Below are 19,384 nucleotides of genomic sequence, written 5' to 3'. Positions count from 1 at the left end.
GAATAAGATAGGTGGCCTTGCATGTTTAAATGTCTAAATATCTGCTAATACAATTCAGTACACCACTTGTAATACGTGTACATGTGTTTTCATGTCTGACTACTTTTAGTGGATAGACTTTTATACACGTACACTGACTACAGGATACAACATACTTGTTCCCTCAGAAGTAAGGTCTGCATAATAGAAATGTGCATTTTTTGTTCTGTTCAGTTTCAACCAAAATAATGAACGTGTATGGCTGAATGGATAATAGATCACCGCTTTCAAGATTTATTAGGAAAATCACTGTTTCGTTTGCAGAGGCTAATTGATATCCACCGGCTTGATGTGACGCTCTTGAAGGCTAAGGCCTGCCTCCCAACTGCTGAAAGTTATTTCATAACTCATATCTGCAATCTAATTAGTTTGATATTTTCCAAATGCGAGCTTGTTGTTTTGCTTTTGGCAGCAGCGAGCAGCTCATTTCAAGGGAAGATCTGTTCGACAACAATTTGCAAACAGACAGTCAGCGATTTACAGTGGAATGTTGTGGCACAATTAGAAGCTAAAGAGACAGATGTTCTCTCGCACAACCCACCCAGAACCACAGCTCCAAACAAATGGCAATTTTCTTCAGTGGCTGCATGCTTGTCGCGTCAACTAGAGGAAATAATGACAATCCAGTCAACGACATCTGAAAGACAAATATTACTATTCCATAAGTGGTGGCCAGCCCTCTCATAAACAATATTCCCCAATTAGTCTCGGGTGGGGACGCAGTACGTCAGCAGGCTCTCGATGAACGAGTGGTAGAAGGCCAGCAGCAGCTTCTTGTCCAGGTTGAATTTCCTGAGGCGCTGATGGACCTTCTTTATCACCTCTCCGGTGTTGTGTGTCCAGGAGAGGTCGTTGAATACCTGTAGTCGCAGGAACTTGAATGTGTGGAACCGCTCCACACACTCGCCTTGGATGTAGAAGAGGGGCAGGGGGGTGTACATTGACTAGATTGATTTTACACAGACATTAGTTACCCGCTATGCCCATTTGAGCTCCATTGCTGAACAAACCAGCAGCACGTAAACAATGCCTCGGGTACATTTATTTGTATTTATTCACATATTCCATCACATTACAATTTCATTGGAAGTGAGGTTTGTAATAGGGGGTAATGTTTTACCAGATATTTTGATTTTCTACTTTGGTAAATAACGGACAACTCACTATAGGTCAGCGCTTTAGGCTATAAATTGATCTTTTTGGTGGGTTGTTGGATGTCCTACTGCCCCCCCGCGCACAGTGCCTCACAAATGTCTATGAAAGGATTTTGAGAAGCTCCTCTGATTCGTCAAGCTCCATAATCTCGACTTCCTCCTAAGGCATAAGGTTGGCGGATAAAGTATGTCTCCCCATTATGAGGCTGTGCCATTTAAATGGAACACCCGTCCATCCATTCTTTGGACCGTTTATCCCAGTAATGCGAAAGAAAAGGGGAAATGGTTCTTTTTGAGTACATTTAAAATGGGGCATATGTCTCTGTATATGTGTCATGGTTGCTTGAAAATGCCCTGCAGATGACGACGCCATCTGTAGATCACGGGTGAAAGTCTGCAAAGTGCGGCTTGCCTAAATTCCACACCTACTTGGTCAACAAGCAGACGAAGGACTCTGATTTAGTTTTCAGCTCGTGTGTTTGTTGTTCCGCGTGAACCGCCATGTTGTGAGGACTCTCTCCCTTGTGGCTCACCACCGACCAAGTGTCGTTTGGCTGTCATCATGTGTCACAGTGGGCCTCAGTAGTGTTGAAATCAGGCACTTCGCCCACTGTCATCTCTCCCTTGGCACCCGAGCCCCACTTTAAACTCTGCCCTGGCCCATTTATCTCCCTTCCCTGTCGGTCTTGAGTTGACGAGGCTGCCCTTGTATCAAGAAGTGAAAATAACCAATTATGTCACACTTTAATCAAGAATAGTCGCAAGTAATTAGGTTGTCACGATGCATCATCCACTCGCATGTGCGCATTCCAAATGCCGATGTTTACAAAGCCCACATTCGTCGCATGTTCCGAAGCTTGTTTTGCCAGGTGTCAGTGCTGATTATCTTGGTGGTAAATTAGATGAAGCGGCAAGCAGCTATTAAATAAACACAAAATAACTTTTAGCCATGGATCATTACTTGAATAAAAACAAAGTCCTAGCAGTGCTAGAACAGTACAACTGTCCGTTTGGTTCAGACTTCTCCTCTTGTCAAGTAGATGACCTCTTCTGTTGACATCGTTTTTATGCTAAGGATTTGAGTCTCATGTTCTCAAGGAATACATAAATGTACTGGAATCTTGATCAGTGTTGATCAGAAACTGGAAACTGATCATTCTATAGCCTGTGTTGCTGGCCTACTACTGTACTGTGTAATTGTAGTTAAACATCATCTTTCCTCATGACGTTCTATCAAATCTGCTAAAAGGGGAAAGTCAACCCCCAAAAACGTTTGCAATAAAATGTTCTATGGAATTCTGATTAATATTACGTTGGTGGAATATGAGTTAAGCAGCAAAATCCACCTGTTTATAGTCATCTCAAGGGCCGGCCATTTTGTCACTTGCGTTGAATGAAAATGACATCACAGCTACTCAGGACTCAGGTAACGACCAATCACGGCTTACCTGTTTTCTGAAGCTGAGCCATGGTTGGTCGTTAGCTGATGATGTGATGTCATTTTCTGTCAACAGCAAGTGACAAAATGGCCGCTCCAAGAAATGGGGGGGTGGGGGGGGGGGACGGGTGGATTTTACTGCTTAAGTCATTTTCCCGATCAGAATGTCATGTTTCAACCTGCATTGAACATATTCTTGTAAAGAAAATTTTGTGTTGTCTTCCCCTTTAAATGCAACCATAATCAAATTTTGACCTCACTTTTTGCCAGTGAACAATTGCAAAAAAACAGATGGTTGTTTGTATCAAGGAAAGTTGAATCCAAAAATTTTTTCACTACTCGAAGAAATTATCTTTTGAAGAGTCTTTTGTAATATTATTGGTTCCTGATTTGTTTGTCAAGGTTATGTTTCATTTCTGTTGTCTCTCGATACCTAGTCCGAGCATTTCACAGCTATCTATACCAGTTTCCATTTTCGTGCCAACAAAGGTTTGTCGAACTGCAAATAATTTTGTCGCACTATTTACACAGCGTTCCCCTGCTAGTTTCTTTTGTCCGTGCGCAGATTGTGACATTGTGCTGCTTCTGCCAAGGCAGCATGATACAAGGATAAAAGCTAAGCTCGCTTTGCTGCTTGAATTCATCTGAGTGACACTCTAGATAAAGGAAGATCTCAAATGTGATGTAAATCTAGTCACTGTAGTTATATTTTATGATTCATAGCTTACAGCTTTTCTTATTCGGTATTTAAATTTTTTGTTATTTTCCACTTCTTCGTGCCTATGTACTGATGTATCCCATCTCTGACTTTTTCTCAAATGATTTTTTTTTAAGGCATTAGCAAAGTTAATTAATTTGACCATTTATTCAGTAAATGGTGCCATTTAGTACCCCCTCATGGCTCTCACTGTGGGACTTTTATGCATGAGTGCATTGTCCTTCCACAATTCCTGTGCAAAGCTGTGCGAGATTTCACTTTTGTTCCAAATGGAGAATAGCAGTTGCTTTTTGGCAGACATATGTGGGTGATGCGGCTCATCACTGCAGAGTAGTGTTAAATAGTAAGTGTCAACAGCACAGATGGTCTGGTAATGGCATTTGCTTGAATCTAACAACTTAATGTTGAACATGATCAGGTCTTCTAACAACAAACATAGGCCCTTCCTTTGCACATGGAAAGAAAACAAATATTTTTCCTGTTAGTCAACTTTAACTGGCTTGGTTACAGCAAATCCCTGCACGGAACCGCTTAAAATGACTCAGCTCATCATCGTTATGTTCAACCTGCAGATAACGCAGTGACTGAAATTATCGAAAAGGGGAGACAGAGCTTGCATTGGTCTCCAAATTCTTTCTACATATACATTAAAAAAAGATGTATTTATTTTTATAATGAAGAGAAGCACACGCAAACATAGGCATCATACAGCAATAACCCCCAATGAGAGTTTGGTTGTTTCTTGTGTCTGTATTTAGAAGCTAGGAAGATGGTCATCGCTTTTTACGCGTCTTACACGTAGGGACAGCTTGTCGCAACACGCCAAAGCCATTATCAGTTTTCCGGAAATTGGCTAGCCTTGGAGTTGCACTCTGGGGTGGACTGTGAGCATCTGGTATATGCCATTGTCCATGATGATTGCCACAGTAGTAATTAACCAGAATATTTTTCTGTGGATGACCCAATAAAATCATTATCTTCTATCGCATGAAGACAAGTGTGTCGTCCCTATTGTTTTTGTCACTTTATCACTACTCATGGTGCATAGCTTGGCAGGGATTAGGATGCCGTTATTACTTAGGAGAACAATTACTGAAAAGATTCAATTCAAAGTCATTTACAAAGTATCGATGTGGCAATTAACTTTTCCTAATTTATTTTTTATTTTTTATTTTAGAATGTTTATGTGTGGACGTTAAATCCATAGGGTTGGACTTGCAGACCTGCCACAAACAGAATTTTGGACGTGACGGGAGTTCAGTCGAGTGTATAGTCCTCTGTGTCAGTTTTCATAACCCACAGGGCGAATTGTTATTATTATTATTATCGATAAGAATAATTTTTATCCATTATCTGAACTGCCTTATCCTCACGAGGGTCGATTGCAGCTGTCTTGTCTGGTTGCCCGCCAATTGCAGAATGATGCTAATTTCTTCATTATATTTATTAGGGATCTATCAGAGTATTTTTTAGAGATGGCTAGGGCTCCAAAATTCTGGGTTGTTTGCTTTCCACTCTCTTCCATCTCCTCTACATTCAATTTCAATTGGTTGCGAAAAATATATGAAATATTTTGCAGTCGTCTCAGATAAAACTAATATATGTTGGAGCCAATGTCAAAAATTTGTTTCACACCCCTTAACTAAATCTGCAGCAATATTCTCTTTGAACTTGTTTTATTGAGTGTGTAGTTGGCATCACATCCTTTCCACTATGGAATCATTCACTTAATCAGTGGTACTGGTTAACTAAGTGGCAGAACAATCATGCCCACCACCTATTAGTAAATCATTAGTGTCTAACAATGCACCTCAAACTAATTAAAGGGAATTTAATTTACAAAGCAAAGGGAAGTGGCAAAATGTCCTGCGGAGGTAGGCAGCATGTGGCAGACAGCCAGGGAAAGGTGTGTGTGTGTGTGCGGGGGTGCGTGTGTGCGGGGGGGGGTGTGCGTGCGTGTGTGTGTGAGATCCAAGTAATTGGCCTGTCTCTGTGGCATTCAAACCACACCTTTCATCTCCAGTTCCTTCAGTGAGGTGGTGGGCTGAGTCAGAAACTAAGACTAGACTGCTGGACTGACATGTAATCCGCTTAGCACGTTTCAATAGATTGGACAAATACGATGGTTATTTGATGCCACTGATGTTGGGTGTCGGGGTTATTGACTGACATCCGTAGCAACCGTAACTTAGAAGAAGCTTGAAGTCTCATGAAGAAACTCTTCATCAGCAGCAAATGTGGTGGAAGGTGTTTCAATAGTGGGAAAAATGTATTTGTGGTGTGAAGATAAGTCACCAATTACTTGCGTGACTTGCATATAGCAATGCTTTTTGTGTTTTCTGCGTGTCCATGTGAACCGGGATTATTTTGACCACGTCATGTAGACATGAAACTTTAAAAAAAAAGCAAAGAAACATTTCTCTGTCAGTCACAGCATTGACTATCATGTATGTAAATGAGAGAGAGAGGGGGGGGGGGCGGGAGGGAGAGAGCAATTTTCCTCTTATTATGTCTCTGTTTATTTATAAAACACATTTAATGTAAAGCACAAAAGCAACCTCCAGTGCAAAAAATATATCCTTCAAAATAACTGACAATACACCCGGTTGTCAAGAAATGAACAGTTATGTAATGTTCAATCCAATATGCGTCATGGTACTCCTAGAGTGCGATGATGAGTTGTCACGGAGATGTACAGTGGACATGTAAAGTTGTACATTAACCTTAATTAATTGTTCAGACAGTGCTTCTAAAGTTACTCTTGTCACACAGAGACTCACAACTCACACTGTCTTGAAACGCACGCACACTGCACAGATTCTGTTTATTGAACTCAGCTCTCAAGTGACCAACAGTGTGATATAAGAGTCTCTTTTATATCTTTTATAGTCACTATGGTTACAATTTGTGCAGCTGAATTGTAACAATCACAAGGACACACATGACTTACTCCAAAATCATTCTCCGTTACTCAAGTAATAATTGTAATAAAACAGCTCTATCATCCAATGCCAAATTAAGTATCGGGTATTCTTGGGCATCTTTAGTTTCTCAATTTGCTGTATTCTTTGGGTGGGAAAAGGTATTCAAGACTGTTTTTAAAAGCGTATTTCTTCTCGCACTGTCGATATGAGTGGCTTTTCAAATGGATTTGTCAGATTTCCAGTCTGGGCTCTGATCATAGCTTTAGAATTGGAGTTTCTTCTTCTAATGCATTCTCATTCAGGCGCAGGAGGAGAGGAACAGCAGTGGAGACACTCGAGAGAGGGAAATGTTTCAGAGATGCTCAGTCATGCTTCAACCCCAGACAGCTGCCATTTAGACAGCTCCCATTCAATTTTTCAATGCAGAAATATGATCTACCCAAGTCCCCCCCCCCTTATGCTGTCTTTCAAAAACTAGCCCTCATTGATTATTTTTATTCCTGGGTGGCTGTGTGTGGGCAGTGGTTGGAAAATGCCAAAATCTGTCAAAAGTGTTGCATGATTGTTCTCTTCTAGTAGATGTTGCACAACAGGCATATATATGCAAATGCTGTAAATTGTTTGCTTGAGACCAATTTAGATAAAGTTGCGACTCGAGGTCGACATTTGACTTAGAAAGGACATTTCATCGTTTGATTATGAAATACATATTTCTTTGAATCATCATTTTAAAGGGATGGGGCTTTTCACCAAAGTTTCTGAAGTGAATCGTTATATTCTTTATCGCCGAGTGGAGGTCTGCGTGAATGCAGATCAACATAATATAGCTGAGCCATACTGTTTTTTTTTAGACTACAAACTAGATGAGACCAAATCAATTATGCCGCGTCTGGTTTCATCACAGTTTAACTTTAATTGCTTCAATACACAATTATGTCTCTAGTCCTCCCTATTGCAAAAAAAGACAGAATAAAATTGACCGTTTTATTTGAACAGACCATTGTATTGGAACGTGACAGTTTTTTTTTAACAACTTTTCAAATTTAATGGAATACAAGGTGTCCTCGGTTCACGGCGCAAATAACGATGGACGACTGGTTAGGTCGATGGCCTCACAGTGCAGAGGTGGGGGGTTTGCATGTTCTCCCTGTACCTGTGTGGGTTTCCTCCGGGTACTCTAGTTTTCTCCCACATCCCAAAAACATGCAAGATAGGTCATGAGCGTGAGAGCTGATGGTTGTTTGTCTCTGTGTGCCCTGCGATTGGCTGGCAACCAATTCAGGGTGTACCCCGCCTACTGCCCGAAGACACCTGGGATAGGCTCCAGCACCCCCTGCTACCCTAGTGAGAAGCGGAATAGATAATGGGTGGATGTCTGGAAAAACTCTTCTAGTACTTGAACTAAAAAAAAAAATAAAAATACAAACCAGTTAATTGCACATGTTCGTAACCGTCTAACATTTTATGCTAGGAATGCCGTAAAACTCCGGTGGGCCTCTTGTATACGCAGTATCTTAAACTACAACCATGTATTTCTAGAAGTTATCTTTGAAGAGATAAAGTAGTACCACTGACTCATCTGATTTCTTGCTCAGATGTAGCAGACACGTACAGTGATGTGTTCTCGACGGAAGCTTTTTTATATTTCAATGTAACTATGGTTTTATTGATGTCAGTATTTATGAATGGAGATCCGCTGATGTCTGCCTTTGAACCGTAGCTTTGAAGTGGAAGCGCCTGATGCTGTGAGCCGTACGTTTTGAGGCTTACATGCTTGGTGTGGCAATAATCAGCATTGCCATAAAAGCCATTACCAAATGAGCTATTGGTATTGTTTTATTACCCCAAACTTTAAGATGGTGATGACGGTATACCAATGTTGCTATAGTGACAAGAAGATTGTACCATGCGCTGTTTCATCCACATGCCTGATGTACGTTGGATTCTCTAGGGCCATGTGTAAACATACTGTAGAGAACAGCAAAGCTGACCAAGACTAAAGATTGGTGTGCTTGCACTTTTCAGACCAACTGAGAGTCATGACTTGACTTGGCTCTTTGGTATAGTCAGGACTGTTAAACTTAAGCCCAGTACGGCCGGAAATTGACTTTTCTGACTTTTTGGGAGGACCAGGTGAATGTTGGCAGAAACATGACATGGAATGCTAATGCTAAACAGATAACCTGTGCCAAAAATCCGAAGAAACACATGTGCTCCATGAATTTTGATGATTCTGGCATACTGCCGATTCTTTCTTTTTTTTGCAGGCACGATAAAGCTTCAGGGTTTGAGAAATCTTGTTGTTGCAGTTGACCAGTTTTCTGACGTCAAAAATTCCTCCGATTGTGGCAAGGCTCACCTGAAGCTGTCGATCCCTTCCCGTTGGATGCCTGGCATGACCTAAAAGTAGCCATGATTCAAAAGCAACTTGACCGTTTCAAAATCTGGTTAGGAAAAGGTTGCACGTATTATAGTAGCTCACATCTTAGAATTTGACTGATCCCAAAACGTTTGCCCTCCTGCTGAAGGAAAGGATCTGCACGGCAAAGGAGTGCATTGCTTGCAGCAAACACTGGCATGACTGGAACATGAATGAACACAAAATGAAAGAGGACACTTTTATTTTCAATTTACCTGGCAGAGTGCCACAGTTAGCAAATAGAATGCTTTCCACACTGCAAGCAAACCACATCCACCTCTGCCTGTCAGTCAGCCCACCTATTTAAGGCTCTGCTGATAACAAATACTTTTTTTGGATCCGCGGCGATGCAAGACACCTCAGCACTTTTACGTGAATTGAGCCTTCCTGATCTTCCTCCTTGGAATCCCCCTCAGTCTCCAACCCCTGCCTTTGCCTGTTTGCCTGTCCCAATAGCTATTTTGCTACAATGACAATGAAGTGTGAGTTTTCCTTTCTTGCTACTTGTGGGTTACAGAGTATTACATGACCTACCTGCAAATCCCTTCCCCACTCTTCAAAATGCCAATTTAAGGTACAGTAGATTCCAACTAGTCCCGTGGTTAAGTGTACTGTATCTGGTTCTTATTGATTCCTGTGCAACAGAATGTGCTTATGATGGATTTGAACCCGATGGGTGGCATAGCAAAGCCTCACAGGGTCCAAAGAAAGAGATTTAAAGGTAGCAGTCGGCTGAGTTGAATTGGAGCGAAATGAGCGACTGTTCATTCTGGTGCCTTCTGACATTGAGCCATGTCTGCATTGCTCTGTTGACTCAGAAGATTAGCTTGGCAAGCACTAAAGCTAATCTTGCAGTTATAGATTTGTGTGTGTGTGTGTGTGTGTGTGGCCTGTGTGTATTACGTGTTGTGTGGTGTGTGTTATCTCCCCGGGGATCCCTGAACTGACAGCAGAGACTTGGGAGCTAAAGGTATTAACAGATGGGCACTGAAGTGATCTCATGTCTCTCGAGAGCGCAATATAGTACTACTCTTAAATTGGGTTGGCACTACTAGGGTTTGTGTCAATAGATCAGGTTCTCAAACAGAGGCCTTTATTTTCTGGACATGCCTCACTTTTTTTTTTTTTTTTTCGATTATCATTAATCATCATAATAAATAGTCCTCTGTCTTTTTTTTTTTCCAAAAAGATTTTACCCATAAGAAATGTATTTTAATAATCTCCAGTGGATCTCTAGTGTGGCGACATAGTAACACTAAAGTGTTTCCTTTTTGGGTTATAATGTTCAATGATTATGTTGTATGCATGACTATATCATTCAAATTTGCTATTCCCCATTCCTTGTTTTCCTATCCATCATAATAAGGATAACAATCGTGATCTTTTGATTATGGTGCGGCTTCATTTGTCACCTTGTCTGGCTTGTGGTTGTTTTGAAGTGACCGTAAAAGGTCAGTGTTAAACGGGGAAATTAATGTTTCTTCTCTTGATGACTGTGAGTTGGCTCAACAATATGTTAGTTATGGATTCTAGGAGGTCATGCGTGACTTGTGACGATGTTTGAAGAATTCATCTTGCTAACTGGTTTCACTCCAGAAAAGCAGAGGCCTCCCAAAAAATAGTCACATCCCCAAAAATATTCGGCTCCAATAGTGCCATGTCAAACAATTTTAGAGCTTTGCCTGGATCCCATCAAAATGCGCATTTAATTTGAGAAATGCGCGACTCGTGAGATCGGCAGGCGGATCGGTGCAGCATCTGCCGTGACGCGGACGCTGTGTCAGTCTGTCGTGGGGAAGAAGGAGGTAAGCCGAAAGGTTGAGGCTCTTGGTCGATCTACGTTCCTACACTCATGAGCTCTGGGTTGTGACCGAAATATCAAGATCTCGGATACGGCCGAAATTAGTTTCCTCCGCAGGGTCTCTCTTAGAGATAAGGTGAGAAGCTTCGTCAGAGTCGAGCCGCTGCTCCTCCACGTTGAGAGGAGCCAGATGAGGCGGCTCAGGCATCTGATTAAGATGTCTCGTGGACAACTCCCTGGTGAGGTGTTCCAGGCATGTCCCAACGGCAGGAGGCCCCCGAGGATGACCCAGGAGACGCTGGAGGGCCTTTGTCTCCCGGCTGGTCTGGGATCGCCCTTAGCAACTGCCATGTTATTTTCAGTCGACAGAAGTGACAACATGGCCGGCCCTTGCCGTGGTTAAAAACGGGTGATTTTGCTACTTAACTCATATTCAACAATCCGAATGCCAAGTTTCGATTTGTGAAAACAAATAGAATTATTTGGTGCTTGACGTCCCCTTTAAGGGACTAATGAATTTAAAAATGCACCATTCAGGCTGATTTGGTTTCAGCATATTCATTGTTCTCAATAATGCCCTGGTGAATTGCTAATATTGTTTTAAGTACAAATAAGCACACACGTTCTCTTTCTCAAAGCCATTTGTGTGAAGCTTTTGCCGCTTCAGTCGTTTTAACTCAGCGACATTATGCAAAAGAGCAATTCTACCAAACAACTTGGAGACGTGAACAGAAATGTATTTAATTTGTTTTTTCACTCGTTTTCCCAAAATCCCATTCCCTCATCTCCTTTAATGTCTTACAAGTAATTTTGTGTGCTTCTGTCTCATGTCACCGCATCATTGGCGGGCTGCTTGAGTATAAGGGATAGAATAACCCTTTTGTGTTGTTCTCAAACTTCAGCAGCTGTTAAGGTCAAGACAAGTCGTAAATTGCACATGTAAACACCAGTTTTTTTTAGGTCACTATTTTAATTAGTAGTTTATTAGTTTTTGAATGCTCAAAGTCAAATGCCACATAAACCTCGCTGTAATATCGACTGAGAGATTGAATTTAACTGGAGGGGGAAATATTGCAGCTCTCCTCTCTCCACTATTTATTTATTTTTTTTATTTGAATCATGCTGTCTCAAAGTTGTTTTCTCGTCCGACAACTGCCTTGTGGACGTGCTTCGGATCCATGTTCATGTATGCGCATAATAAAATGGTCATGTTGCTGAGATATCTAAAGCACCTCTCAAGGACTCTAACGGCACTTGACGATACGTCGTAATATAAAATGCTATGCTTAGATGATCGTCATGAAGTTAGTTTCTCCCAAAAAGATTTTCAAGCAAGCCCACAAAGTGTCCCTGCAGCATGTACTCTGCATCCAATCCCCAAATGTCCTGCATCGTGCTTTCTGTGTTATTTTCTCTGCCCGGGATCAGGAGGTAGAGTGTTTGTCACATAATTGGAATTTCAGTGACTCCTCCAGAGGCGATAGCAAAATGTCCTTGCGCAAGACCTTCCACCTTTAATTTCTCCTTATGAGCAGGGATGACGCCTCCACCATCGGTAGAAGCTTTTGTATGCAAATTGCCAGATGTGGCAGCATTTCAAGTTGCAGTATATGAGTGGTGTTACGAGTCATTACATGACTGCTCTTTGCTTGTGTCGCAAGGATTTGATTTGATCAAGGCCATATCAAGACACATTTTGACATGTCGGGACTTTAGCTGCGCGGAGAAGTCATTAAGTAATTTTGTCAGTTCATTGATGGTATCGTTGTGACACAAACATTGAGTAGTTAATGGTTCGTCCCATTGCCAACTAAAACAGCCGCCTACCGACGCGTGTAAACAGTCTCTCAGTGGTGTCAAGACCTGGCGCGTGTTGTAAATGAGGTCCCTGCTCTATGATGATCTCATGGAATGGGGAAACGCTGTTTTGAACACGATTATTGTTCCAGTTGACTCCACTCTTTCTCCAAGGGAAACTTATTTGGCATTGCTCTGCGTTTCTCCAGAACAGGATTTTTCTTTTGATCATGTTCCTTTAAATTCCACTCACCTAAGCTGTTTATAATTGTACCAACAATTTCTGTCAAAGATTTTTTAAAAAATGTGTCAGTAGAAATAAAGCCCTACCTCCCCCCAAGAGGCAGGTCGAGTGTTGTTTTGTTGTGCCCAGTAATGTTGAATACATCTAAACTGATGAATGGAGTTAATTGTGTCATTATTTCAAATATTTTCCATCCTCTTTCCTTGTTCACTATGTCAATAACAAGGTTGTCTGGTCAAACGCTCCTTTTTGCCTGCCGATAACACTTAGCCATTCTGCTGCGGATAAATGTCACTGATGATGCTCAGGAAGCGGAGCAACAAAACATTTGCAGACGTTTTGGTCGTTACCAAATGTTAAACTCTAAAGATTGCTACCATAGTGCCAGAGCACTCTAATTTCACTCGAGATATTGGAGACACAAAGCATGCGTGTGTATGTGTATGGTGTGAACCATACGCAGGCTCATAATCGTCACCCCTCTCCAGATGGAGGACGATTCACGACTCAGCAGAGGTCTTCCTGCTTCCTCAGGGCAAAGGAAGTAGGGGGCTGCTGTGCGTGTGTATTCAGAGAGGTATTGAACTGTCTCATCCCAAGCATCCTCCTGGGAATAAGCATCACACAGAGGCAGCCAAATTAGATAACAGCTTTTTCCACCATCCATCCATAAGGCACAACTCTGTCAGCACACGCCTTCAGTCACGTGTTTTTCCAGAAATTTGACCATGTTACCGTCAGGTGCAAAATGTACTTTTTGATGGATCGGGTCATCTATCGAGGTTATATTTCTGCAATCTCTACCGTTCAGTTCTTAAATTCAAGCAGTATGAAACCAACATCCATCCATTATCTTAGCTGCTTCTCCTCAGGAGGGTGGTAAGGGTGCTGGAGCATATCCCAGCTGCCTTCGGGCAGTCGGCGGGGGACACCGTGAACTGGTGCCAGCCAATCGCAGGGCAACACAAAGACAAACAACCACTCGCGCTAACAATCACACCTAGGGCCAATTTAGAGCATCCAATCAACATACCTTACATGTCTTTGAAATGTGAGAGGAAAGCAGAGTACCTGGAGAAAACCCACGCAGGCATGGGGAGAACATGAAAACGCCACGGAGCCAGAACCGAACTGTGCACCTCTACACTGTGAGGCTTTTGTCCTAACCAGTCGGCCACCATGTACTAAAAATATAGTAAAAATAATTAAGATTACTGTAATATAAAACATAGACAATTTAGGCTACACATTCTTAAGAAAAATAAAGCCCTTGTCCTTGCTCTCAAATGCTGTGGGCCTGTCCGCTGAATCCGCTAATAGCGGAATGCTCCACTCAACTGTCAATCAGAAAAATGGTTGCTATATGGTCTAGAAATATTCTTTCACATCTACAGCCCAAAGCGTGAGAGGCACCAGAGCTAGAATCCATTTCTGAGCTAGAAGACGCTGACCTGACTTGAGAATTAATGTCATTCCTCGATCTATAGTTGAATTTAAAATGTCTCCATTATTTATAAGTTTGTCCTAGTCGAGCTAACGTGGTTAAGCTCACTCATCAGATCTCCACATACTTATTTGTTTTTAATTACATTTTTAATTTGTTTTCAATGTTTTAGTCCCACAGAAAGTTTATAACAGTTATTGTTAAAAAAAATCAAATGCATTGAGACATTAGATACACGATTGTCATTCGATGTTAAAGAGCTAAAGAATGTGAAAATGTAAATTGTAATTTGTTTTTCTGATTGGCATTCCCAAACAGATTATTTTTTTACTCCCATTATTTCCTTTAAACAAAATGAAGACGTTTGCCAGCATCCCTGAACGGATTGCTAAGTGCTCTAAATTGACAATGAAGAACCCTGGTTCATTCATTCAGGAACATCCTTTTAGTCAGTTAGGTTGATGAGATATGAATGCGTCTACCAAGTTTCTGACTTCAATCACTTTGTGTCTGCCGTCTCCCCGAGAGCAAACTGCCTGGTTTTGTTTGATTGACAAGTGGGAAAGGACCTTGCCTCTCACTCCTGTCACTTGGCAGACAGATGATGTCACAGGGTCAGCATGTACTGCTGTGCTCTGCCTCAGTAAGGAGCGAAGCTGTCACAGAACACCTATTCAGTCTTGCTCCACACCACGATGCTAAGTACAATTATGCGTACCTCACATGATGAACACCCGGAAAGATGCACTAGCCCTATGACAAGGACATGCAAATTCTGTAAAACCGCAAGAGCAAAGAAGAATAACACTCTGTGTTGGTTTCTTGATTGTTTTTCAACACGCCAATGATTTAAAGCTTTGTGATCATATTTATAGTGGTGCCCTCATCTGATTTATGGCCACAGAAATGAAACCCTTTAATAATTCAGGGGGGAAAAATTGTGCATTTGCCAAGTTAATTTCCCTGGGAGAGAAATGAATCACTTGTGATCTCATCTTGTCTTGTCTTGTTGTCTGCAAGTGCCTGAGTATATATTAATAATGTGAGAAATACTGAAACTGATTTAAAGAGGAGCCCAGTGCGTGTGTGTATTGCCCCCTAGTGGTCAAGGAATTTTTTATTTATTTATTTATTATTATTTTTTTTTTTTAGGCGCAGGGACTCCCAAAAGCTTTGCTTCCAAACCTCCGCAAGAGGAATTTAATGATCAGACTACATCCACAATTCTATCAGTTCATTATGTATCACATATTACAGTTTGTATTCTTTGACACCAGCCCTGGCTCAGATGAATATTTTTGCATTGGTAGGCTGCCATCTAGAGTCAGGAGGGAGGAAATCTATTTTCGATGCCTATTTCACGGTTGATAAGTGACACGGTCTAATAGGGAGACGGCAGCTTATCCGAGCATTCTTCTTCTTCAAAAATGTCAATACAAAAATAATTTTCCACGCACAAAAGGATGGAAGTCAAGGGTTGCTCTATAGAATGACTACAAAACACGCATGTACGCACACACGGTCTCCCCACTGAATAGCAATGCACATGATGGACAGCTCCTCCGAGGTCTTGGAGGTCCCCCGGGGAGCTGATGGGTGGTGAGGTGAAGATTCTTAATGTCACTTGCTGACTGCCAACAGGGTAACACACCCACTGTGACTATGAGGTGCTGACCTACACACAAATTGGGCAACATTTGATATGCACTGACTACATTGTGGTATACATGAGGGCAGTGCGGACATCTATTAATTAGGCGTTGTGTTCTTATTTCATGTCTTTAATATGTGATTCAATTCACTCAATCCCCAAAATTCTCAAAATCGGTTCCTTTTTATTACAGCTCAGCTTCCATTCCCTATAAAGTTTGCAATTTTAAGACATGCACATTAATATTTGTCAGCTTAACTTTTCTTTGCACATGCACTTAGCCAAACTGATTTCAATTTGAACTGCTGCTGCAATTTTATAATTTTTTTAGTTTGTTTTCGAGCATGATATTCCCCAGCTCCCATCAACCAGCATGTGCGAACCTATAGTGAGTTCTTCCCTCCTCCTAACAAATCTAGGCAGGCAAAATCTTTCACATCCCAATTTGGTAATTTATGTTATGCACATGCTTTGTTTTGATGAGTGTTTTATACACGTGGTAATCCGAAGTGGACACAGAGAAGCACCAAATATTCCTTAAACCTGCACAGAGAAAAGCTTTTAAGTGTTCCTTTTGTTTTTGTCTGCTCAATTGAAGCCTTGAGAATGTTAATGTCTTTCGGGACATAATACACTTCATAATACTTTATTCATCACGAGTGCGTGACTGCATTTATCATGAGCCTCTTTTTCAACAGGTTGGAGAAGTCAACTTTGTGCCATTGTGGAATTGCCTTCCATATAGGCATTGTCGCCCGGCCTCTGCTTTACGGTTCTGGTACTACCTCTAAAGGTGGAAAATTCAAATTCATCACACCAGGCTGTGTTCGTGCCATTCATACAGATCAGCTACACCTTAAAAGTTGGGGTGGAAAAAGACTAAAGGCTTATAGTGCGTTAGAATTGGCCTGAGTTTAAGACTTTATTGCTCTTACACTAGGGTAATGATCAGAGCAGAGCAGAATGGTCAGGCCCCCCGATCTGGTCGGATGACCAAAATGGTCTTTATCCAAACAACATAAAGCGGCATTTATTTAAGTAACAGTGTTACTTCTTTCAGCATTATTTTCCTAGTGCTATAATAGCATGAGGTGGAGCCTGAGCATTGCTACTAAAATGCCTTTTAGGAACAGGAGCAGAGCCCTGGGTGTGGGTGGTAAAGTAGAGTGGGCATAAAATGAGTTTAGGTATTTTCATTCATGGAGGCAGCACTTCATATGCCACATTGCGTGCTTGTGACTCATGGACACAACACCAAACAGATAACCACCACCACGTCACCAATTTTATGGAGCAGTCCATCTATTTGGTGGTCCTCAGAAGAGAACGCTAATCTGTGCACACAAGACACAGTGCAGCTCTGCTTACCTTTTTGCTTTGAAAGGACATTACAGCCTTGAAGGATGTGTGTATTTCTCATAGTGTTTCAGTCTGTATAGCTGATTTTGGCCATTACTTGAAAGTGGCTTTAGATCAGGGGTGTCAAACTCATTTTCGTGGACGGGCCACATCGTAGTTATGGTTTGGCCGTTGGCCGTTATGATTGTGAATGCATAGAAATTTCTGATCACCTTACATTAATGCATACTCACAACAAATTGATGGAAAGCTGAAAGTTTTGCAATCAGAAGCCAGTAAGTAATTTTTTGTTCAACAATTTATCAGTTTGTTTTAAAAGGGTAGGGTTGGTATAAAATAAATGGCAATATCTTATATCTCAATGTTGTTAAAAGTGAACAAAATGTGCTAAAAACAGGAAGTTGACGCTCATGATTTGCCCTTCGCAGGCCTCATAAAATAAGGTCGCGGGCCGGATCTGGCCCCCGGGCCTTGAGTTTGACACCTGTGCTTTAGATCTTCACCAAGCCTTGCTAAACATGTTATGGGATGAGAAAACTCAATATGGGTGTATTTATGTCCATTCGCCCCACCGTTGGGAAAGAGAAGACGGTACATTTTCAGAAACAGGCAGGCACTAGAGAGATGCAACTAACTGCAAACAAGCTTATAAAAAGTCAATTTTTTTTAATAGCGTGTCCACGTTGCCATTAAATCTGTCATCAAGGGTACAAATAAATAATTGCACCTTTCTGTAATTATACCATCCATTTTGCTGCTCTTGTAACCTTGTCACTTGACCTTTTCGTGCCTGGAATTAAAAGCTTGCAGTCCACTATAAGTAGTCGTTTGGAGTGTATAAGCGTACGTTTATACCAGGGGTGGGCAAACTTTGTGATTGGTGGGCCACAATGGGTTCTAAAATTTGACTGAGTGGCCGGACCAGGAGCAGATGGATGGAGTGTTTTTGTAACCTCAACTCATTGGAGAAAAAAAAATACATTTAAATTTAAATGAAAATGAACAAAAGCATTACAACACAATATGTGTGTTTGACACACCAGAGTATTTTTCGAAAATAAAACATTAACAAGGTTTATTCATTTAATTTTCTTCAAGTTTGGCGGGCCGGATTAAAACGTTGAACGGGCCCCATTTGGCCCTCGAGCCATAGTTTGCCCGCACCTGGTTTATACATTGGCTCAGACATTGTCGACTATTGTATTATCTGACATTGCAGAAGGTGCACCATGTTTATGAAAACAAACTCCTGCTGTGGATAGCCTCATTTGATTGAGTAAGCGGACTGAATTGCATCACGAGGGAAGCTGGCGAGGATTGTAAGACAGAAAATTGACATCCAGTTTTTAATATCTTGCGTAACCAATTTAAGGAGCATCTGCACATCACTAAGTAGGTCGCACTCCTTGTAGACACAGCGTCTCGATTTCCTTTTCTTTTTTTTTTTCTTCATCTGCTTCCATTTTCAGGCTCCACCAGAATTCTCTTTGTAAAGCAGAGAGCTGCCACTGGTTCCCCCAGTTCCCTCTTGACCATCATCCAGTGCCGCACCACATCCCTTCCAATCCTGCCCTTCTCTTCTGTTTCATCACTTCTTTTTCACAACCTTTCATACATGTGTTTTTTTTCTCCTCAATTTTGAGTTACATTCAGGTTGATTAGCAAATTAGTCATTGTGTCTCCTCCTCCTCTCCCCCCGTCTTCCTCTCTCATGTTGGGGAGACAGTGGTGGAAAGGCAGCCTCAAACGTAACTCGTCGCCCGTTATGCTGCTCCGTTTTTTGCGCTCCATCTCGCTCTCCCTTCTGCGCTATTCTGCACCGCACTGCTTCTCACAACCCCCCCTCCCCTCCCTCCTCTCTCTTTCGTTCTCTACCTGCATCCCCCTCACTCTGCACGCTCTTATCTCTCGTTCCTTAGCTCTGCTCCACTTGGGGAAATACCGCACACTCTTGTTTCTTGTCTTGCATGGCCAACGGGTGGAAGTGGAAAGTATTGCTCCCGGTTCTCCAGCCTTGCCCCCGACTCTGTGGATCTGCGTGGGCCTGAGGAGGGGTGGTGGGCAGGGAGGGAGCGAGAAGGACCTGAGGACAGGGCGCTTCTTCTTCTCTGGGAAGTAAAAGGCTTCAAAGTGGTGCTGCTGGCAGGAGTGGTGAATGGTTGCGCCTGGAGGGTCATGCCCTGGGACTTGTGCGCTTTGTGGTGCTTGGAGCTGGAGATCTTCTCCCTTTTCTGCCCCACCTTGATCCTGGTGCCGGGGGAAGCTTCCAGGCACCGAGAAGAGTGGGCACCATGAACCAACTGGATGCGCCGCGGCCAATCAACTGGACTATCAGGAAACTGTGCCACGCAGCCTTCCTGCCGTCTGTACGCCTTCTCAAGGTAAAAAGAACACAA

General features: G+C 42.0%; 1 protein-coding gene across 11 annotated transcripts in view; it reads left to right on the top strand.

Moving 5' to 3' along the window:
• Positions 1–19,384, top strand: part of trpm3 (transient receptor potential cation channel, subfamily M, member 3) — a 128,984-nt gene that overhangs the window by 2,553 nt on the left and 107,047 nt on the right. For 9 of the 11 annotated variants that reach the window (XM_088292507.1, XM_088292479.1, XM_088292499.1 and 6 more), the window contains exon 1: positions 18,878–19,369. The exons of the other annotated variants lie outside the window; for them this stretch is intronic. In XM_088292507.1, the coding sequence (XP_088148633.1) occupies positions 19,280–19,369 (90 nt within the window). In that variant the 5' untranslated portion in view covers positions 18,878–19,279. Of the gene's footprint in view, positions 1–18,877; positions 19,370–19,384 lie in introns of those variants that run through there. 11 annotated transcript variants of the gene reach the window in all.

The sequence above is a fragment of the Idiotropiscis lumnitzeri genome, chromosome 1 (genome assembly GCF_059441095.1).
Source record: "Idiotropiscis lumnitzeri isolate Australia: NSW breed Sydney's pygmy pipehorse chromosome 1, RoL_Ilum_1.0, whole genome shotgun sequence".
Classification (NCBI taxonomy): Eukaryota; Metazoa; Chordata; class Actinopteri; order Syngnathiformes; family Syngnathidae; genus Idiotropiscis; species Idiotropiscis lumnitzeri.
This window is presented reverse-complemented; position numbering and strand designations above follow the sequence as displayed.